Below are 23529 nucleotides of genomic sequence, written 5' to 3'. Positions count from 1 at the left end.
AAGTGGATAAAATAATAAAATGGCGGGAAATCCGAGCTGCTTGGCGGAGGTCTGCACTCTCTGAGTGCTTTTCTAGTTCAAGATGGTGACAGCCAAAATGCCAGACTCGAGGCTTTGAAATGGGAGTCCACAAACCAATGGGTGATATAACGGTGGCTACATCCATTATTTTTATACAGTCTTTGGGTTTCCATTAAGTTGAGCTGTAGAAACACAATATTTTAGAAAGTATTTTAAGTTTTGCAGAAGTCAAATCCCTTTCACAAATCATTAATCACAATCTTTGTTTCCCTCAGGTTACAACTTTTGTGTCAACTGGATTCTTGGAGGGCAAGGAGCAGCATCTCATGAAGCACAATCGCATTAGCCTCATCCATTCTCCAGATGACACAAGTTGAGTTTAAAAGTCCCAGATTGATTTGTATTAAATAGTAGGAGAGTGGAAACATGGGGGCATCCTTGTTTCACTTTATTGCCGTCTTCTTGGCCGCCCACACCATCCGCTGCCAAACAGTTTGCAACAGACAAGCTTCACTTGAATGGCACCTGAAACAACGCACAATCCAAATGAATTGGACTCTTGTAGAAAACCTCTGTAGGGGTTTTTCTGAGTGTTGGGATTCTCACGGGGGAGCAGAGTCAACTGGGCACCCTGTCAACTTCCCACAGATATGCCCACTTCAGCTGCAACATGGAGACAAACTGCTGATGTCTGCTGATGAAACACTGAAGTCATATGGCATCAGACTCCTCAATGTGTCAAAAGACAGCTTTGAGAGCTGTTCCACAAATGGACAGATAAAAGATCAGTTTCTTTTCCCCCACAATATCAATGGAAGCGAGCCAGTTGAGGCCAAGTGGCTCGTCCCGGGTCATCATTACTTCATCGCTCTGCATCAGGGAGACATGCAGCTGTGCAAGCTTGGGTTACGGCTCAATGTGTCTGTTAAAACGCAACTTTGTCAGGGTTCTCCTCTGCTTCGACTTTGTTCGGGGAATGGTATTTGTCAAACAGGTCTCTGGGAAAGTGCATACCACTGTCGATGCCACCATCACTATTCTGGGAGGTTTTGTGAAAAGTCTGATGCTTGTTTGGATAACCCTTGTGAAAACAAAGGAGTCTGTTTGAGCAATGGATCCACAGATCCCAACCACAGAACATATAAATGTCTGTGTCCTCCACATTTTACAGGTAAGGACAAAACCCACTGATCCCAATTGTTGGGCTCTCTTAGCTTCTTTGTATTAGATCAAAAACATCCAAAAACTCACTACACCTCATTGATAAACCTCTGTTGTATAATGAAATTCCTAAAAGTCCACTGTGTAGGATTTAGTGGCATTGGGCAGTGAGGTTGCAGAACTGAAACATTTCCCATGTGCCAAGTATGTCGAAGAACTTCGGTGGCCAATGCAAGAACGCGAATGGCCCTATGTAGAGCCAGTGTTTGATTTGTCCGTTCTGCAGACTCCATGGTTGAGGATCTGCTCCGTATGTAGTAGGGGTGGAAATCACAAGTTTCATCACAATACAATGTCATATCGATTCTCTGGAAAATGATATGTTATTTGCCGATATTACAAAGTCTGCCAATTTTGATTAGATGCGATTCGGGGCAATCCGTTACAGAAGAAGCAGTATTAGCTTAAGCATGTTTACGTTGCATAAATTAGCCTAGTGGCTAGCAGACTTTTTTCCTCAACTCAGTTTTCAACAAATAACATGCAACGTTATTATTTTTCTTACACATTGTTGGTTTAAGTCACTGCGTTTGCTAGCCTGCATGCATGTTTTTTTTTTTCAGCCAAACATTGTTGCCGTCCAGGCAGGTAATGTTACGTCATGCTACGTCATGTTTCATCTTGTAACGGCATTGTTTACATTCAACATGTGTTCTGTCTGTTGACCTGTATTTTCTCCGAAATCCAAAATATTTCCACCCTGCTGATTTATTCCTGATTAAATAAGGTTATCCTCATCGCCTTTCTTTTGGCTGCTTGCTGTTTGCCTGTCGCTCTTTGACGGTCACACAGACTTTCAGAATAAAAGCGAATCCTAAAAATGACGACATGGATTGATGTTTTCACTTTGCATTGAAGACTTTGATCATTGATCATTGAATCAATATATTGATCCAGATTGATGGATCGTTACACCCCGAGTATGTATATATAAATGTTGCATTCTAAGGTGACAAAAACACGATTCTTGTTTTCAGGTGATTATACACTGATGAAAACATAGTGATGAATATTATATACAATGTCTGCCAATAGATGCCCCTAAATCCTACACACTTAAATCAGATATTATTTCATGTGCAGAGTTACATCTGCATGAAAGACCCCGTCATTTGTATATTTTGTAAAATGGGATTGATGCTTTTGACAAAATGTTACTCAGATTGGTTGAAAGTTACTGACACAACACAAAAATAGTTCAGCTTGCGTCAATAAAATGTGACGCAAGCTGCCCTTTTTTATCAATATTTATTGGACACATCAAGTTAGTGTTATTCAGCCTGAGCCCAAACACTCGCATCTAACGCAAACAGAATTAATATTAAAACAGCCTGCATCCCAAATGACTTCTTTCTTAATCTCTTTGCTGCTGACATGTACTCTCTGCAGCAGTGTTATGTACAGCGCTGATTTAAATGTTCAGTTGTTGAATTAGAAATTCAAAGAAATGGCATCAGCTATAGCTCTGCGTGTTCATGTGTGTGTCCATGAACTTTATCTGTTTGAGTTTCTGTGTTGTACTTAACTGACTTGCTGTTTGTTTTAGGGGTTAACTGCTCTGACATTGTTGGAAAAGAAAACTGTGACAGAATCTGTGAAAATGGGACATGTGTTCAAGGGTCGCCTGGCTCCTTCAGATGCATCTGTGACACAGGATCCTCTGGTAAGCAGCTCTTATTCAGCCGGCTGTTTGTATAATACAGATGGATCATCTGCGACTTTGACAATGAAAACATTATCTTTGAATGCAATCATGCAGCTTTGATCCCTGACAGGCGAATCATAGATAGCTGATCAGTTTTTCATGATGCTATTTACAAAGGGCAGAGGGAGAGATTTTGCTGCATCCCGACTCTATATGCACAGCCGTGTCATTTGCCTCCAAGGGGCAACTATCTTTGGAAAAGGTCAAAGCTGGAAACTACAAAAGCCATATATCTTCAAAAGATCAGCATTTCCTTATGGGCTTTAAACCTGATCCCACTTGATGTTATATTTGTCATCATAATATATGAAGTAGCCACTTGAAATCAAATACCTCATGTTACGACCGGTGACATGAGGTTGTAAAAAGCCAGTGCTAAACTGCTGGCTAACTGAGCGTGTCGCCGTTGATAAAACAAAGGTTTACAGCAATCAATTAAAATGTGATTTATGGTGCGTTGTTTCTGCTGAGCATATTAAATCAGAACTTTGATACCAGTCTGTGAGCCTGCCTGGAAAAAAGTATGGTATGGCTGAAACACAGCAACATTCATGTTAGTTTTATGTTTCATTATTTAATGTAGCCTGGTCTAAGAAGATAGAGCAAATTAGGAAATCAGTGGTGTTGAACATTAGATTTCTATTCTTTCTCATTTCCGCTAAAATCCGTATAAATCACTGTGTGTCATGCTCATGGTTTTGGTCTGTTCTGCTTCAGCCAAGTTAAAGCTTAAGTAGTCTAATGCCTCTTCACATGAATAATTTAAAAAGGAAATTAGACACAATTGTAACATTTTTTTCATCAGCGGCCAAATTGTGTCCCTTGCCATGTGATTTAAACAAGTTGCCGGAGGCTCATGTGCGAGCATTGGGTGGCACTCGTGATCTGGTGAGCTTGTTTATGAGGCATTACCACTTCACCCATTATTTAGGTAATGAGCCTCATTTGCTCCAGTAACGTACAGTTAGGTTAATGGGTATCACACACAAGTGGGTTACAAGACCTGGATACTCCTCCGGTTGCCCTGGATATCAGCGTCTGCTGTAAAAACAAGCCCGCTTTGAACTTTCTGGAGTAAAAACTCCAGGTGGCTCTTCACATTGATTCATTGTTTTGTTTGGAGCACAATTTGTCCTGGCAGCAGTCTTGAAGTGTCATAGCTTTGCCTTTTCGAGTCCAGCCCCTGCTTTCAGCTTATTATTTCGGAGGAGTGGTTTCAAGGTTACTTCTAGTGCTGTCTGGCACCCGTTTTTCAGTCTATACAGCAGAAGAAGAAAGCACAGTACAGGGGGTGAAGGGTAGCATGAGACATTTCGGAGAACAACTCTGAACGTCTTTAACATTTAAAAGGAGACGATTACAAGACAACTCTTTGGCTCTTTGAAAGGGAACAATAACGCTTTGCCTTCATCCTCCTGTATGGAGTGAATGCCAGATTTAGGCTAAATTGAATGCTGGATGTTTTTAATCAGATAAAGGCCATGTATTATATTGAACAAGAAAAGTGCACTCAGTAAAGTGCAGATCTCCTCCAGGTGTGTCTGAGGGCATGTGGGTGGGGAACAGTTGCGTGTCCAGCATGTATGCATGACAATATTGGAACAAAGAAGACTTGAATGTCACTCAGTTGTCCCTCCTGGCTCTCTGAGGGTCAAGATGGTGGTAAAGATAACAAAACCAGGGATTTATTCATCTCGTATCGTGGCTTACTTCAGTGGATCATAATAAATCATGTATGGAATTAATCTGACGATGCTCTAGTTTAAAATCTGACATCAGTGTTTGAGCCATGACAAAGGCCAAAATGTAACCTGCACCAGACTAGATAAGGCTTGTTTTTAGCCTTTGTTGATCGCCTTTAATGCCTCTTGCTGTGTGATATTGTTGATCACTTGCAGCTCCTAACATCTGCTAAAGAGTGAGGAGTCAGCAGTCAATGATGTTACGAAACAGTCGACAAAATAGGTTCCTCAGAAATGAATTTCAACCATGAGCTGGCCTTGAACAGTTATAAATGTTTACAAAAAATATTAGGCTCATGGGTCCAGTAGTATGTGAGATTAGATAGACAAATAGAAACACTCACTCCAGCCTAATCACCCAAAAAAATGCTGGTATTGTATGTCTCTGCAAACCACAGCTATGTAACACTTGTACGTTATGGCAGATGCTGTAAAACTTAAATTAAAAGCCTAGTCCCTTTTACTAACCCTGTGTGGCTCTACACATTTTGACAAATAAACGCCTGTCTCAGTTAAACGCCTGATCTGATTGCAGGCAGTTATTTTTTTTTTAATAGAAGTTTTTTCAGATGTATAAAACTGTACTGTTGATTTCGTTAAGTTATCTGTTCATTCCTTGATTATCCCTTAAGTTACTCATATTTCTTTAGTCTGTAAGGGTCCTCAGATTGATAAGAATCAAAAGGATTTTTCATTAAAAATGAATCCAATTTTTAAATATGTCCCCCATGTAGTCACCTGTCAGTGATTTAAGCAAATAGTAGCCTGGGCTATTAGTTTTTAGTTTTAGTTTTACGATACATTAAACCATTAGGTTTCTGTAAGCGTCAACAACACTGTGGTTTAAGTGTGAGTATGTTTTGGGACAAATAACACTTGGTTATGGTTAGGAAAATATCATGTTTGAGCCTAAAATACCAGATTTTAGTGGCACAATCATTGCAGGAAATGCTGCAATGTGTAGCTGATAAAACCCAACTGATTCTGTTATTTATTGGTCTTGAACAGTGGCCCAAAGCTTGGCAGCTGTCTCGCCTATATCGTCTGTCACATCATCTGCCATCCTCTCAACCTCCTGATGACAGTCAGCTCATATACATGTAATCAGAACTATGTCACTTAAGACATGTTGATATAAAAAACATGACATGTACAAATGTAATGTACCTGTGGTTTCCAGAAATATATGATGCATTTCCATCTGGCGCCTTGGCTGCGCGCACAAATACACAACTGAATGAATGATTCCCTCCAGGCTTACACCTGGCAGAAATGACAAGGAGTTTATGTTTGTTAATTATCAATACAAAAATTAATGTCCAGAATGTGTGTTAAGTAATAGATTATGACCATTAAAATTATTTTTCCTCTAATTATGTCTGACATAATTGGAAATTTTACATTTTTCTTTTGGAGTATTTCACCCCTTCATCCTATAGGTCTACTCCTCCATGGCACTGAAACATACTTAGCTTTAGGTTTTGTTGAAACACAATGCATTTCTTGATAAAATGTAAAGATTTAAAGACAAGCTGCCAATGACAACCTAACACACAGCTGAGAAAGAGAAGCTGTAACAGTAAGTAAGTAACCAGTGTAACAGGACATTTTGGTAAACCAAGCAAAACAGGTGGCACTGTGAAAAATGTCCACCCTTCTCTTACTTTAAATGGATAATTTATATAATTCACATCAGAAACAAATTGGTGAGTTCCACGCACCCTCTGCCTGTGCAGCTTTTATCTAATTTGCTTTAATTGCCGCTGCTCTCTCAAGTAAGCAGACTCCACTGGGTGCTTTCGCATAGTCATGGTGTCCTGCTGTCCCATCAGCTTCTTGGGAGTTCTGTGGAGCTTGTGCTTCCTCTACCTCCCTGCTGCAGTTGCCTCATTAATCAACTGGAAGTTAGTGGCTGCTCCAGCGCTGGCTGCCCTCATAGGCCAAAGTCTATGCGCACAGAATAATGAGCCAAACTCATGGGACGTTTCAAATGAGATTTTCTTTTGATTTGACTCTCCTTTGCACTACCTCTAGGGTATATGTTGCAAGGTATTACCATCTTTATGGGGCCATTTCCATTTGGTGTAGGGTGTTAATTGTTTTTGCTAATTTGTTGGTAATAATCTCAAAATTTTAAAGTTTAATTTGGACTATATATACAGTCATTACCCTTGTTAAACGATTTAATTAGATACCGACACGGAGTTGTTTCTTAGGTTGCTGCAGTTCATAATCATTGCAATAATAAGGGTGTTTGAGATGAACAGATCCGTGGTAGACACAAATGCCAGCGCAAATACAAATGATTGTATTGTATCTTACCATGCATGACCTTAACCAAATTATATTAGAGTCTCTCGAGTGCAGAGAGTGCTACAGCCATTATCTGTGTGACAGGTAGAAGTGTTCCTAAATATATAGTAGTTTGTATTTGTGCAACTTTTAGTGGACCAGTTATGAAAACTCAATTTCTGGTGGAAAATGAGTCGAGGAGGAAGCAAGCCCTGAAGTTGTACACAGTAAGATTGATGCCCACAGAGGAGGCTATGAGGAGCCTCTGGGACATGAGCACTTGTATCAGCAGGGGGATTAAAGAAAATATGCAAAGAAAGAGTCACTGGAAAGATAAATGTGTAGGCACCTTGTGAAGAACACAAAAATGAAAACCCTCACTGGGGAATAACATCAAATTTTATTCACCTTGAACCTGCAGGGAATTGGGTCTAATTTTATCCTTTTGCATACAATGTCACTACGACATTACCCTGTCTCTGGTAAAGCTCCTGGTGGTGAAAGTGTTGTGGTCCTGCAGTATTTAGGAAACCACTGGCTCAGAATGGCTTTATCTTGGAAGATGCTTAAGAAACGGGCTGCAGCGCTGACTACTTAGTTTACAGTTCAGTGAAAATCCACCATGAAAATCATTTATACATTTAATCATTTATCATTTATATTTATATATATGGCCACTTTCGTTTTATTAATGTACTCGGTACAGAAGTATCAACTTTTTTTTTTGAGTTCGCAGGATTGAAATATCATACATTAGAAGTTGGAAACTCTTGTGTTATCTGTCTGTGCAAAGTGTTGTGTATTACAGTAGAGTATGCTAAAAAAGTAGCAAAAGTGTAAAGGCATTAAAAGGCATTATAGAAATATAATAAAGTGGTGAAAGCAGCAAGAATAATAGCTGCGTCTTTTCGCCTTTTTAGAAACTTGTAGTCTTTTTTAATAAAGGGGTTGAGTATTCTATGCTCTGTACTGCAAGCACAAAAAATATTTAATAATACACTAACACTCAATAATGAATAAAACTACCCTCTTTGGGAGAAACTAGTCTGTTGCACATCTTGAGACATGATACAGTATGATGTAACAGGCTCACTATATGCTCATGCATGCAACTTTTAAGCACAGAGGCAGTTTAAACTTCTACATTCAGTGAGGTGACTAAAAACACAATAAAAACGAAATAAGAATCAGTTAAACTGAATAAGATGAACAAAATAAGATGAAATGAAATATAATACAGATTGACAAAAAATAAAAAGCTCTAACAATAAACTGTTTTTCCATAAAAGTACAGATCACACTGCAGGTTACTGACACAGGTTAGAACCACACTTTACTTTATTATGTTGAAAGTTGTTGTTGGCAGTGTTTACAGCACCATCAAACAACTGCCATACCTGATTATGTAGCTGACCCAAATGCTCATTTATTTTAATGCTACAGTAGACCCGACTTCACGGGATGGCAGCTGCAGACCGGGCCAGCCCTCCCGTGTTACACAAGCACAAACTTTAATGCACACGCTCACAGCATGAAACACAACACCCTGAGATGGAGGCAGTTTTCCATCACGAGTAGGGAAAACACAAGGGCACACACTCAGCTCCCTGTTTAAAGCTTTCAGAGAGAACTGTGCATTTTTACTTGAAGCAAACTTTATGATTTATTTTGTAAGCCCTGCTCTTCACTACAAGTTTGGTTTAAACATAATAACATTTATGTACCAATAATTGATTTGGCACAGCTATACCAGTGTAGAACCAGTAATTAAAGAACTGAGAGGCAACTATAGTTAGCCTAGTTAGCTCGTCTTTCCCATATCTTGGTGTAACTGTTTCTGTGTGCTGGATAACATCTTGCTGGTTTTTCTTATTTTCCAGTTGGTGTGGTTTGTTGGCTTCAGTGTGATGGTTTCTGAAATGGGCAATTAGGTGCAGCTCTGCAGCATATCATCGATCAGAGGCCACCGTACAATGCTGACAGCGATGATGCTATTTACAGTTGGTTATAGTTGGTCCGGCCTTTCGTTTAATTGTGACATGAACCAGCACATGCCTCCGTCCTGTGTAATTACTGATGAAACACATCCGTTACACCTTCCTCTATGTATAATAAGTCATGTCATTCATTTCTTGTCAGGCGATAACTTGGTCGCATTACTTTCAAGCTATTTTCATGTCTGTTCTATGTTACTTTCAATGTTAAAGGAGCTGTGTGCGGCATTTAGAGCATATCTGTGATTGACAGTTTGGGGCGGGATTGTCTGCAAGGTCTTTTTAACATAGGGTTTGTTGAACCTGTGGCTAGCAGCTAATGGTGCTAACTCAATAAACAGCGCTAACAATGGCATAAGTGCTGACAGAGCTAACATTGTTGCCTGGGGGGGAACCTACGGATGGGTACTTTGCTTCTGCGACGACACCGTCTGAATACAGTGGCGACATTCAGAGCATATTTATGACTCCGAGTCTGGGCGAGAGATTGTCTGCACATGGTCCTCAACATGGAGGTGGGTAAGCTGGTGGCTAGCACCTAATTGTGCCAGCAAAGCTAACCTTGTTATCTGGGGGGAAACTGGAGGGTAGGTGCTTTGCTTCTGCGATACACCATCTGTATACAGTGGCGACATTTAGAGCATATTTATGACTCTGAGTCTTGGCAAGAGATTGTCTGCACATGGCTCTCAACATGGAGGTGGGTAAGCTGGTGGCTAGCAGCTTATTATGCCCGCAAAGCTAATGTTATTACCTGGGGGGAAACCAAAAGGTGGGTGCTTTCCTTCTGCGATGACAACGTCCCAGTACAGTGGTGACATTCAGAGCATATTTATTACTCAAAGTCTGGGCAAGAGATTGTGTACACATGGCTCTCAACATGGAGGTGCGTAAGCTGGTGGCTAGCACCTAATTGTGCCAACAAAGCTAACATTGTTACCTGGGGGGAAATCAGAGAGTGGGTGCTTTCCTTCTGCGACGACACCATCCCAAGATAGTGGCGACATTCAGAGCATATCTATTATTCAGAGTTTGGCCGAGAGATTGTCTGCATATGGCTCTCAACATGGAAGTGGGTAAGCTGGTGGCTAGCAGGTTATTGTGCCACCAAAGCTAACATTGTTAACCGGGGGAAACCGGAGTGTAAGCACTGCACTTCTGCAACAACACTGTCCCAATATATACAGTGTCGTCTGCCGTATGAGCGTAGTGCAAAGCAGGGGCGATTGACTAGCCAGTGGAACATGCTCATAGGGACTCACATGCACCAACATGCACACAAATCAGGACCGTAAACAAAGAACAGTAAAGATCAGAATACAACATGGACAAAGGAAGTTTCACTTCATCAGGACGCCATTATATCTTCACATAGCAAATAGTGGTTTGCTGCTATATTACTGTTCTGAATGTTGCATACAGCTCTTTCAGTAGTTTAATAGTTGTAACTAGAATGTGTAAATGTCTGCTGGGAGACACGAGTTGGCAGTCTTTTACACATTTTAGTTTTCTAAACATAAATACAATTCCCACAATCTTAATAAATGTGCTGTAATTTTCATGTTGTCTATTTTGCAGGCCCGCCGTGTGAAAAGAGGAAAGCCCCCTGTGATCCGAATCCATGCAGAAATGGCGGCATATGCGAAGAAGGCCCTGAAGGATTTGTTTGTCATTGTCCGGAAAGATTCGGGGGCGTCTACTGCGACTCCCTAGTTGTCTTCGATTGCATGTCACATGCGTGTCAGGAGGAACGAATTTGCACTGCAGGGGAGCGTGTGAGGATTTAATTTCCCTTATTTGTTTTATCTCAGTGGGAGATAAACAAGAAATGGCACATTAAAATTAATATAGTGTCTTGAAACAAGATCAAATGGCTTCATTCTGAAGGCTGCAACAGCAATTAATATTTCCTCCTGAAGATGAGCTAAGGGAAAGAGTGTTTGCTTCCTCTAGCATTTTGATTGAATGACCCAGCGCATGTTTAAGTGCCAGTTTGAAATGGGTCTCATCAAAAGCTTTTTGTAATTAGATGCCTACTGCAATTTTCACCTTTCACTGGAAATGCTATTGCAGTCATACATTTTGCAAAGGCAGTGGTGTTTCTAATGTTCCCTAGGATACACTAGAGAAAATACAGTAATGGTCTAATTGTCTTTCTCTGACCTTTGTTTTGTTCATTACAGTTTGCCAAGTGCACTGCACATTTTCACAGCCCACCTAAGAATACCAGAGTGGAGCAGACTAAAAGGGACATTCATCAAAATAATGCCGAATATTGCTGCGGCTTGACATAAATATTTTTCTAGAAGCATAATGTGAATTTCAAATCACTTTAACTTTGACTTACAACACCATTAGCATTTATTAGCCTCTTATGCTGCCCAAAACTCATATTAAAACATATATAAAACCTATTATTTACTTGCCTACTTAGATTCAATTAAATGTAATTGCAGAGATCAGTAACAAATAATAATGTGAGTCAATCAAGTCTCTCTCCCTGCGGCAAATCGCTCTGTTATTGATAATGTTTCCGCAGTTAGAGATCTTATGCACCTTTTGTGTAGTCTAACCCTGTTTTCCCAAGCTGACAGGTGACCTGGTTTGTTTTGCCTCTGTATGCAGGCCTCTGAATGTGTCTGTGCAGATGGTAATGTGGTCCCAGCATGCAGGAGGAAGCAGAACCTGTGCAGGCCATCACCATGTCTCAACAATGCCACCTGTGTATCCAGGGGAAATGATTATGTCTGCAGGTGAAGCATATACAGAGATCTAATAGAGGCCACTCTCATAGTCCCCTCTCTAGATGACTGGAGTGTCTTGTGTCTTGTCTCCAGCTGAGAGTGAATAGAAATGGGTCTTTTATTATTTTTCCACCTTTTAATGTGATTAGGATTTACATTTCAATCTAAAGCTCTACGCCTAATACAGACTTGTCTGGCAGACCTCGAGCCTCATTGTTGGCTGCTGATATTCTATATTTTTTCTTATTGTCGGCTAATCCCATGTAAAGACCAAAACCAACAATCCATCTTACAGGTATTGTCTGTGTAGCCCAGTGTAGCTAATTCCTCTGTGCCACAGACTTCCATTATTGTCCAAAAACTATTCAAAAAACATTATTAAAAGCATCAATGAGCCACACTGCTACACTGAATGACTTGTTAGCATAAAAATGGAAACTGTCATTTTGAGTCAGTCCTATATATACCAGCCTGGAGCTGTAATTACATGTGTTATGTGTGTGTGTGTGTGTTAATCCGCAGCTGAAAATAGTCAAAAATGCTCTATAACTGCTGCAAACATTTGCAAACCCCCCAAAAAACTGTGCCAATATCACTATGTACTTTTTAACATATTTGTCTTTAGTAGGAACGAACAGGCGCAAAAGGCACAGATAGGGTTGGAGAAATCTGAATGTTGCGAGACAGACTAACATATTGTTGTTAAGGGCGCTAATAGAATCTGACTGCACTCACACAAGGCTATGCACTTATGTGATGGCAGACGTTCCCAAAGATGGACGACAAAAAAGCGCATCTTAGACACCTTAACCCTGTGCGTTCTTACTGTGTTGTTTCATGCAGCCTATAACCTGGTGAAAAATATTACTTCATTACCAAGGTTGGAATTGAAATTAATTAGGAATAGAGGCAGCCAATCACAAAAGTGAAACAAAATGGTCGTCACATTGAGAACAGCTGCTCATGGTCACCCTCCTGTCTACTCAAACAGTATTTATCAACATATTGATTGTGTGAAAAATTTGGGCTGTCAAGTGATTAAAAAATAATCTAACTAATTACATGCTCTGTGGTTAATTAATCAAAATTAATCACATACATCATTTTTTTTTCTGTGAAAGTATTTTTAAAAATTCAGTTCAAATGAATTGTGGCAGATGTATTGTAGTAAAGCAGCTGGATTTCCCTGTCCTCAACCACGGGAAATGGTCTGCAGTCCATTGCAATCCATTTTGCAAGAGAGTTAGTTAGCTGGTCACAGTAGACTTACTCAGTCTACTGAGTGTAGCTTGACGAGGCTGGCTGCTAGTGCTAGCATCAGAGACTGTGCTAACTTGGACTTCCGGGTTCGCTACTAAATACTTTGCGTTGAGGTGATACGTCAGGCTTTTAGTACTCTGATGGTATGAAAAAACCTGAGGACAGAAATTTTAGAGAATGGTGCTATCGACAGTTCCATCTGGGCATTTTTTTAAATGTAGGTATTCAAGTCACGCAGCGTCTTCTCATCTGCCTTCTTCATGTAACAAAGCCAATGTGGCCTTCAGTGACACACCGGGTCAAAGAGCACCATGGAACGCAGTTGATTTTTTAATGCGTTATTATTTCTGTGATTAATTAATAGAGAAAAAAAGCTTTATTTTCACAAAACTTAAGAATACAGACTTCTACTATATTACGCTCTGTCTTTGATGCCCTCGAGATACTCTGAAACCTGCTTTTAACACAACTAAAACTACTGTAGAGCTCATACCACTAGTCTTTGTCCACAGCCGAAGTTGATTTTGAGTTCAGTTCGACTGTGTAACCAAACTCCTGTGTAAAACACCATTCTGACAGACGAGATAGAAGTGTGTTTTGGTGACTCACTGTTTGGATTTATATGAAAATGTTTACAGGTCTACTGCGTTGATGAGAAAGGACATTTATGTTTATAAGATTCTGCTTTCGAGGTCTCCACTCTGCCACTCTGTCTCTCATTCATTCACTTCACCACTCAGTCATAATAATGTAACTGATAGTTTTATGTACTTGGCTCAAGGACTCCATGTTATAAATGTGACAGATTTGTTTTTCTCATTATGACAGCTCCAAATTTTAATTAAATCAGAATCAAACATACAGAATATGAAAATTACAAGGAAGGTTAATCAAGCGAAGGCTGTATTTGCCATATCAAAGAGTATAATCAGCAAAATAAGGATTTTTACGGTTGTAGGAAAGTATAATCTGTGATTTATAATGACCTTAATTTGTCCTGATGTGCTAACTCCGCCCATTTAGCAATCCAGGTCATAAAAACTGCAAGAATAATTTGCAGACACTATCTCATCCACGTCTGAATCACAAGCAGGTCATGAGGAAAACAAAATTATAACCTCATGTATCTTGTGAAAGAAAAAAAAATATGGCTTGTTAGTGCCCGAGGCTTTGGGTGAATTGATTTTGATGACACTGACCTCCTCTTAACAGATGTCTGAGAGGGTTTTCCGGGAAGAACTGTGAAGAAATAATTGACTACTGCAGGCTGCTCAATATCAACTGCCTGAATGAGGGATTGTGCTTGAGTGTAATTGGCGGATATCAGGTACGTAATTCAGTGTTTCAGTCTTCAGAAATACTCTGAAGCTCACGAAATACACTTCGTGTTGCACCTTAATTACAACATTAAGTGGACACATTCATACCCAGAGATGTGGAACATACAATACAGTGAGTGAGACATTTTTTAAAATCATTTCATGTGTATTTTTATTCACGCTTAAACTTAAACAAGCCCTTCTGTGCGGAGTTTTCATGTTCTCCCTGTGTCAGCGTGAGTTTTCCCAGGGTGCTCCGGCTTCCTCCCACAGTCCAAAGACATGCAGGTTAATTGGTGACTCTAAATTGTCCATAGGTGTGAATGTAAGCAAAAATGGTTGTCTGTCTCTATGTGTCAGCCCTGTGATGGTCTGGTGACCTGTTTAGGGTGTACCCCGCCTCTCGCCCAGTGTCAGTTGGGATAGGCTGCAGCCCCCCTGCAACCCCGAAAATGAATGAATGAACATTTTTAAAAATCATTTAATGTGTGTTTTTATTCCCATTTAAACGTAATAGTTTTCAAAGACTAAATAATTTGATTTATTTTAATGATGCATCCTTAAATTGGATTGATTTTACTGACAAATGTTTGACCAGCAGCTACTACATGACGTTCTTTTTAGTCTTTGAATACATACAAATATAAACCGGAGAGTTCACATAGAATCTGTAGATATGGCGTATTAAATGGTCTGGTTTTAACTTGAAATGACTTGTATTGTACGCATAAGAAAAGCTGTCATGAGCTGAAATAAAAAAAACAAAGGAGAATGACAGGAGCGTCACTGATAGAATATGTCTGTAGACTGCAGTAATCCAATTCTTACCCATTAATCATTGTGAGTATGTGGACGCATTGCTCCGACAGACAGGTTCTTGTGTAATTTGCCTCTCTATTGCTCAGTCTCCTCAAACGTCTGTATTTTTTACAACACCTGAGACTGCTCCGTAATGCCCCATAGCTCCTAATTATTCTCCATCAGTCTTGTTCCATTAGGCCACTGAGAGTGTTCTTAATCTAAAATCCACTTGTAGATGCTTCGTGTTGGCGCTCCTTCAACCCGGGTCAGACATAATCAGAAATTGTTGCTCACTGCAAATAGACCGTTTCTTTTTTTTCTTCTTCTTCTTTTTTGTTGTTGATGTTTTTGTTTTTATTTATGATTTTAATGTGGGTTTTTTTTTACCTTTGAGTGTGAAAAACAAGTGGGTAGTTCATTAAAGGGTAGCCAGCTTTTTTATTCGCTCTCTCACAGAGACGCTCTTAACAGACGGAATAAAAGAGGTCGCATTAAAACTGATTTTATTGGTAGATATACAGAGCTGCCCTTTCAGGTGGGAATTTGACTGTTATGCTCTGGTTCTCTAACGCGCTGAATTAAAAATATGAGGTTAAAGGGCTGATTTTAGCTTTAAACGGTCAGGGTCAAACATTTCTCTCACAGTCCCAAAAAATGAACTAGTTTATGTTCATTTCTCTTTTTCCAAACTCTCTTTTTGGTGTTTTTCTCCAATTTAAATAATAGTTTCTCAAATTGAGTAAACGTGTTTTTGTGTATGGCTAAAAAGACAGCAGTCACAAACAAGACAAATGTATATAGCTATCATTTATATAGCACAGACATATGTATAAACCCTTTCCCTACCTCCACCCTGCAAAACTGTCAAACAAAAACCAGTCTTCATGGGACACTGGGATAGCAACTGTTGGTCTACACATCAAAGAAGCAAGATTAAAGGGAGATATAGAAACATGAAAAACGGAACATAAATCAGCCCACTTTACTGAGATACACTCAGCAACTGTAGTGTCTGTAAAGTCAAAGAAAAAATCCAACCATAGGCCCACGCTGTGTTTATTTAATCTTTTATAATTTACTAAAATAAAGAACATCTCTGATCCGAGCCTCATGGGATGGAGGAGACGGTGACTTCCAACAAATTTCTATCAGTTGTCTCTCTAATAAGGACAAGAAGGCCATGAGGTCTGCTTTCATTCTTGGCAGGACAACTGTTTCCAGTGATACACCAAAGAGTGCATCAAAGGGCACCTGAAGTGTCCCTGGTAATGTTTTGGAAATATTGGACTAATAGTTGTAAAGAGATGGGCAAGATCAGAACATATAAATCAATGAGGCAAGAGCTTGTGGACATTTATCACAACCAAGGTTATTTCTTCTGTTATTTTTGAATACAGAAACATTTTGTGATCATTATTCACTTGCAGATTTTGTTCTAAGACTGGTTGGATACGTCAACTGGATGTGCCATTTCAAATTTGTTGCACATATGGTTGACGTGCTGGCTTTTTCCAGACCCGGCGGCACAATTTGCATAAAAATGTGACATTTTTTGTGTTGGAATCTGCATTGATGTGTTAGAAATTTCCTTCAAGTATTGCAGCTATCAGTGCTGGCTTCAGCAGTTTTGTCTGATTGCCAGTTGCACCATGCACGTGTTCTGTTCCGACATTGAATAGTGTTTTCCTCCTGTTAAAAGGCATGGCTCCCCCTCTGTGGTTAAGTAAAGGAAAAAGCTTCATATACACTCACTGGCCACTTTATTAGGTACAGCTTGCTAGTACCAGGTTGGACCCCTTTTGCCTTCAGAACTGCCTTAATTCTTCGTGGCATAGATTCAACAAGGTGCTGGAAACATTCCTCAGAGATTTTGGACCATATTGACATGATAGCATCACACAGTTGCTGCAGATCGGCTGCGCATCCATGATGCAAATCTCCCGTTCCACCCCATCCCAAAGGTGCTCTATTGTATGAGATCTGGTGACTGTGGTGGCCATTGGATCCACGCTTTCATGTTGTTTACACAAAATTCTGACCCTACCATCTGAATGTCTCAGCAGAAATTGAGACTCATCAGACCAGGCAACGTTTTTCCAATCTTCTATTGTCCAGTTTTGGTGAGCCTGTGTAAATTGTAGCCTCAGTTTCCTGTTGTTAGCTGACAGGAGTGACACCTGGTGTGGTCGTCTGCTGCTGTAGCCCATCTGCTTCAAGGTTCAACATTCTGTTCATTCAGAGATGGTCTTCTGCATACCTTGGTTGTAACGAGTGGTTATTTGAGTTACTGTTGCCTTTCTATCATCTTGAACCAGTCTGGCCATTCTCCTCTGACCTCTGGCATCAACAAGGCATTTTCACCCAGAGAACTGCTGCTCACTGGAGATTTTCTCTTTTCCATACCATCCTCTGTAAACCCTAGAGATGGTTGTGCGTGAAAAAGATCAGCAGTTTCTGAAATACTCAGACCAGCCCATCTGGTACCAACAACCATGCCATGTTCAAAGTCACTTAAACCACCTTTCTTCCCCATTCTGATGCTCAGTTTGAACTTCAGCAGGTCATCTTGACCATGTCTGCATGCCTAAATGCGTTGTGTTGCTGCCATGTGATTGTCTGACGAGCTATTTGCGTTAACGAGCAGTTGAACTGGTGTACTTAAGTGGCTGGTGAGTGTAGATTTATGTAGGGGAAAACGCACATCAGTGTGGAAACAATCTTTGACCCAGCACCAGCATGCTGGGTGCCATAAATCCTTGGGTGCTCTTTTAGCGCATAAACGCATAACACTGCCTGGATTAGTATCAAACCCTGCAGATAGGATTGGATTTACTTTATCTTGTGTCTCAGTGTCAGTCTCTGAAATTTTTGCCTTCACCATGATATTATTTAATTTGTGGTGATCTCAGCATTTAGAAATTAATTTTTTTTTTTTTTAAATCAGCAGAAACTTTAATTTTCAGAAACAATATTAAGACATTTAGAATAATCCACAGACCTCGATGTCAAAAGTTCCCATTTAAACTACTGTCTACAGAAAAAAAACCACTATGGAAATAATAGATACTGCTGAATTTATTTAGAGTCAGCCTGAGGTAGTGTCAGAGATTTCAGAGGGTCATATCTCAAACCCTGGGCAGGTAGATGTTGAGGTAGATGAATAAGTTGGTGGGTGAACTGACCCTTTTTTGAGGGTGTTTACAGCCAACATCAGTGTGTAAATTGTTGCCATTTTTATTCATGCTGCCCAAGGGTAAAAAAAGAACATGATTCCTACACTGTTCACCCAGTATGCAGGGTGATAACCACAAAACACCATGAAAGCTGAAAGTCAACATTTCTAACCCACATAGTCATTGTTTAATTCCAGATCCAGTGTGCCAGGGTAGAGCCAAAGCAAAGAAAAACACACTCATGTATACTTTACCGTACCTTGATCTTACTTTTGTACTGTTTTCCTGCAGTGTGTTTGTGCCCCGGGATGGATTGGAAAGTTTTGTCAATATGTAGGCAATGCCTGCTTGATAAAACCAAACAGCTGTTTGAATGGAGCCACATGCATTACAGCGAGTCAGCCGTCATCTCCTCCGCAGTACACCTGCAAATGCCCCCTCGGCTTCACAGGTGAGATTGCTTTGATTTATTATCTGTGTTTTTGCGCCTTTCCATCTGTCTGTCCGTCCGTCTGTTGGCAGGGAGTCTCAAAATATGGATCGATTTTTACAAACCCTTGTGGGAAGGTTGGTCATGGGGCGAGCAATGACTGATTGATGTGCGGGGGGAAATCTGATGTGGAAGTGGTATAGCTTGACAGAAACATGCTGTTGGCAGAGGTTTGTGTTCTGTTTTGACATGTACAGGCTTCGGCGCTTTGTAAACATGTATGTGCAATGTACGCACATACATTATGCAGACGACGTGAGGCAGACGTGCAACACAGGTAGTGAGTGTTTTACTCCTTTAAGACGTTAATGCAGTCTCATGCAAGACATCAGACACAGAGAGCTCTTCTGCTGAGAGCAGCCCATAAATTATAAATGTTTCTATTTGGCCTTTTGTTGATGTTTTAAGGCAGATGTTAAAAATAAAACATAAAAATGTCTTAAAATCTCTACACAAGTCATGTTTTCCATTGAAAGTGCTTCTTTCTACCACGCCAAAATAAATGCACTTCTGTGGTTGCAGAAAATATGTTTTCTGATTGGCTGACAGGTGTCCTTATAGTAAAGGCTTTTCTACCTTAAATATTGATGTACATTTTATACTACATTAATGTATCAATAATAATAATAATATAATACTACATACAATACACATTATTAGAGTACTTTTACTTTTAGTATTTATAGTATGTTTTGATGTTAACACTGTAGAACTTGTAAAAGATCTGAAGACCTCCACTGTTTGATTCAGTCTTTAGATGAAAACTATCCCCTTATGTTGACAATGTCCAGTGTTACAGTATGTTATGTTCAATTTAAATGCACATGATTATAATAAAATCATCAGTGAGCACTCTGACGTTCTTTATAATCATGTGCACAACAGTCACAGAAGCAGCCGCAGGCAATGTAAATCTTGGATCTCAGGCTTGCAACAACACTGCTCATTAAGTATATATTAAAAATGAAATCACACAAGAAATGGCATGAGAATCTAAGTCATGAAATAGTGCAAATTAAAATATAGGGCTAAAATATAAACATAAAAGTAACAAATTTGTATAGACAGTGTTTGCAACTGAATGAACTGAATGTAAACAGGAATGCAGTAAATATATATGCACATTGAGTAGTAATAAATATATATACAGAAATATAAACAGTTTGTAAAACTACGTGAAGTGACAATATCATGGGAAAGTGCCAAGTGATGAGCTCAGGAGCTCAACAGTTCAACAGTCTTCTGGCCTGCAGGATGAAGCTGTCCCTGACTCTGCTGGTGCAGGACCGGATGCTGCGGTACCGTCTGGCATACGGCAGCAGGGCTCAGACAACACAATCGCCAGAGGAAATGTTGGCGGTGTATGTAACCACGGATATGTTGCATTTGTGTATTTGATATGTAGTCCAGTATCAGCTAGAATAGGCTCCAGCCTCCCTGTGACCCCTAACAGGTAGCAGATATGATGAAACTTTGCGGTTTTTTTTACAGTTAAATTTTCAATTTTATATTCTGACAACGCTGTGATTAAGATGTGGTCAGTATAGACACAAAAAAAAACGATTGGTTACGGTTAGAAAAACATGATCGTTTGGCCTTAAATGCCCAGTTTGGTCGCTACTAACATGGCCGGAAATGTCCCGAAACCTTGTTAAAAAGGAACAGCAGGCTGCTTTTGGGCTGCAACCATTTCTAAAGCAGCTTGCTTTAGAAATAGTTGTATAATATTAATGAAATGGACAGCATATCTGTGGTTTGCAGAAATGTCCAATGCCAACATTTCATTCAAAGTTGCAGAGTGTCCTCGGGTTTACGCTGAACCTACTCAGCTTGTGGAGGAAGAAGAGCAGCTGTCTTGCAGCCTGGGTGGTGGTGTCAGTGTGTTGAGTCCAGCTCAGATCCTGACTGATATGAACCCCGAGCAACCTTACACTGCTGACTCTCTCCACTACAGCCCCGTTGATGGAAATGGGGGCACGTCCTTCTCTCCGTTGCTTCCTGTAATCCACAACAGCTCCTTAGTTTTGCTGTCATTGAGATGGAGGTTGTCGCCTTGGCACCGAGATGTCGAGACTCTGACTTTGTCTCTGTAGGGAGAAGTATCCAAATATAGATACTATAAAAGACAAGTGTTTAAAACTTTAAGCAAACATCCTAAACAGGTTTGTTTAATTTCCTTAAGTCGGTGTTTGCTAATATCCTCACAGCCGACATGAAGTAAACTTGAACAAGTCTGTTCCCTAGTAACACAGTCGTAACTGTCACATCTGAGAGCGAGTTTGTTCGGGGAGAGGGGGTCACATGGGTTCATCCAGCGACCTGTAAGACTGTACTTTGATTGCACATGGGTCAGCAGGGCAACAAAGTAAGAGAGGAGGCCACTCTTTCACTGTCAGCTTTTGCTGCAGACATTCATGTTTGCAAGTATCCGCTCTGATTAATGTCTCAAAAGACTGAATCACAGCCGGCTTAAGAGCTGCTGCTCCATACATGAACTCTGACCTCTGACCACCCTTAGAAGGCAGACAAAGAAAAAACCCCTACAGTGATCAATACATTTTTATTGCTAATAGCACACCCTAGTTGTAAACACTTTCAGTTAGCCTCAATCCAAACAGAGAAGCACCAAAACTAGCGTCCACCACTAACCGACTGTCTTTTAAGTGCAAATGAGCTGAAAACTGAAACCGAAATCAGGAGCTGGCTTGTGATTTACAATCCACAAGCCAACCACAGATTTTTAGCAAAGGCCAGTTCTCTTGATGAAGCAAATTTTTAACCTTGAAGTTTATTTACCAGTAGCCTTGCCTGCTTGACATTTCTAAGGCCTGCTGCTGATTGCATTTAATCCAAGTGCTCTGGCAAACTGCTTCCCTAATTAGCTGCCAGCTCGAAACATGGCCGAAACTTGTTAAGCTATCACTGACAACTGTTCTAAAAAAAAAAACACAAGGGGAACAAGGCAGAGACACAAAAACAAAAAAAGGCTGTTACAGAGAGTGGGATTTAAGGAAAAAAAGTGTAGTCCTTTTTAGTTACCATGTTTTAAAAAGATAAAACAAATCATTGCATCAAGACCACAAAGAAGAAAAGAACATTTCCTATAATGAGCTGAATGTATCTGTGATATTGTCTCTCTATAGGAGCGTCTTATTTGCAGCTATGTGCCATTTTTTCCATACTAGAAGCATTGCTTTCCTAAACTGTTCAGAAATATAATAATCTATATCATAACTAATTCATCAGCATAATACAGCGCAGTATGTAAACATCTCTGTAAAGACTTTGCTGCATTCTCTACTCTAGACAAAAAAAAAAAAAAAAATCAAGACTATGGAACAACAGATTGTGATGCTTGCTGATCATTGTGTATGCTGTATAGGGGTTATGATGATACCGCACAGTATTGTTCCTCGTCTTGTTTTATTGCTTAAACAACCAGTGAATGTGGGTTGTTTTTTTTTGTCTTCCCCCAGTGCACTCGGGTTTTGGTCCATAGCGTATTTCTCAATCTGGCCTTAAGTCCTGACACACTTACCTGTCAGTCAGATAAGCCCTTACATAGCACTACATGAACAAGATTTTTTCCCTCTGTTCAAAGCTGAAATCCGTTGCCAGTTCAGTAATGGAAAATTGTCTCTTACACCATGGCAGGTCTTAGTGACTGATAGAATTCATCATTTTCTGGCATCTTGGGATTTTTGCTTTGGAATTTCGAGCCATGCAGCACAGAAAGGCCAATTTAATTTCAAGCTTTGCCCAGAAACCCCACTGTACTCTATCATAGATCATAACTCAGGATACATTACTCAAGCCCCGGCATCCGTGTTTCATTTTTGGAAAGGCTTTATTTTTACGGCAACAACAACTGCTGGCATGTGTTTTGCTGGTTTCATTCATGCGCACTCTCTCTTTTAATTGTGCGGATTATATAATCATAAGACATGGAAACTGAGCATGCAGGTAAATGCAAGTTTAGAATCAAACGCCAAAGCTTGTCAAACCATATTTAATCTTTCACCTGAACACAAAAAGTCTTTGCATTTAAACCTTAATCTGGCTAATAACAACTCATTAGCTTTAAAGAACCTATAGGTTGTGGTTGTGGGATAATGGCTGGGTATCAATTGTGCACAATGGTTGCAAAATGTACTATAAATAACCTTCAGTTAATACTGACCCTCAACATGTTTTATTCCTTGTTTGTTTTTGATCATTTCTAGACATTGTGGTGCAAACTTTTTATCGCCTAAATCACCATATTCCAGTTAATTAAAGCTTCATAAAAAAGGCTACAATACTAAATAATAGATTTTATTCACAGCCATAAATGAGGGTAGGCGTTTCACAGATTTTAGTAGGACAAATTTGTATAATTTGCTGCAGCACAGCATGGCATATTTTCAATATAATGACCTGTAGCGACTACCGTGCAGATGATATCAATCATGGTGTTTGTGCAGTAGCATGAGGTTGCTGCTGTCAAGAAGGGACTTTCACTACATGTCATTGCTGCTCCGTTATTGATGATAGGACATTTTAAATTAATAACCTGCACTCGAAGACACCCACCCCCAACCACAGCGGTAGTACTCGCAGCTGCTGAGGCAGCTGAGCACCAAACAAATCTCCTATCAAGCAACCTGCATCCCCCCACCTCCTCTGCTCTCTTCAGCTGGGACAGAGCTCGTTATTAAGTGTCTTTTTTCTTAACAAGAAAGTGAACCTGTCCAGCCACATCTCTCTTTGCAATTCCAGGGGCTCGCC

General features: G+C 40.0%; 1 protein-coding gene across 1 annotated transcript in view; it reads left to right on the top strand.

Annotated features, from left to right (window-relative positions):
- Window positions 1–308: 308 nt before the first annotated feature.
- The window catches only part of eys (EGF-like photoreceptor maintenance factor), a 218546-nt gene continuing 195325 nt past the window's right edge, over window positions 309–23529 (top strand). Inside the window, exons 1-6 of the mRNA XM_078176251.1 lie at window positions 309–1192; window positions 2789–2905; window positions 10554–10639; window positions 11601–11728; window positions 14192–14306; window positions 18564–18723. Coding sequence (XP_078032377.1) covers window positions 448–1192; window positions 2789–2905; window positions 10554–10639; window positions 11601–11728; window positions 14192–14306; window positions 18564–18723 — 1351 coding nt within the window. The 5' untranslated portion in view covers window positions 309–447. The remainder of the gene's footprint in view (window positions 1193–2788; window positions 2906–10553; window positions 10640–11600; window positions 11729–14191; window positions 14307–18563; window positions 18724–23529) is intronic.

Source organism: Epinephelus lanceolatus, chromosome 17 (genome assembly GCF_041903045.1).
Source record: "Epinephelus lanceolatus isolate andai-2023 chromosome 17, ASM4190304v1, whole genome shotgun sequence".
Classification (NCBI taxonomy): domain Eukaryota; kingdom Metazoa; phylum Chordata; class Actinopteri; order Perciformes; family Serranidae; genus Epinephelus; species Epinephelus lanceolatus.
The sequence above is the reverse complement of the archived record's forward strand: the minus strand, read 5'-3'. Positions and strand labels throughout refer to the sequence as shown.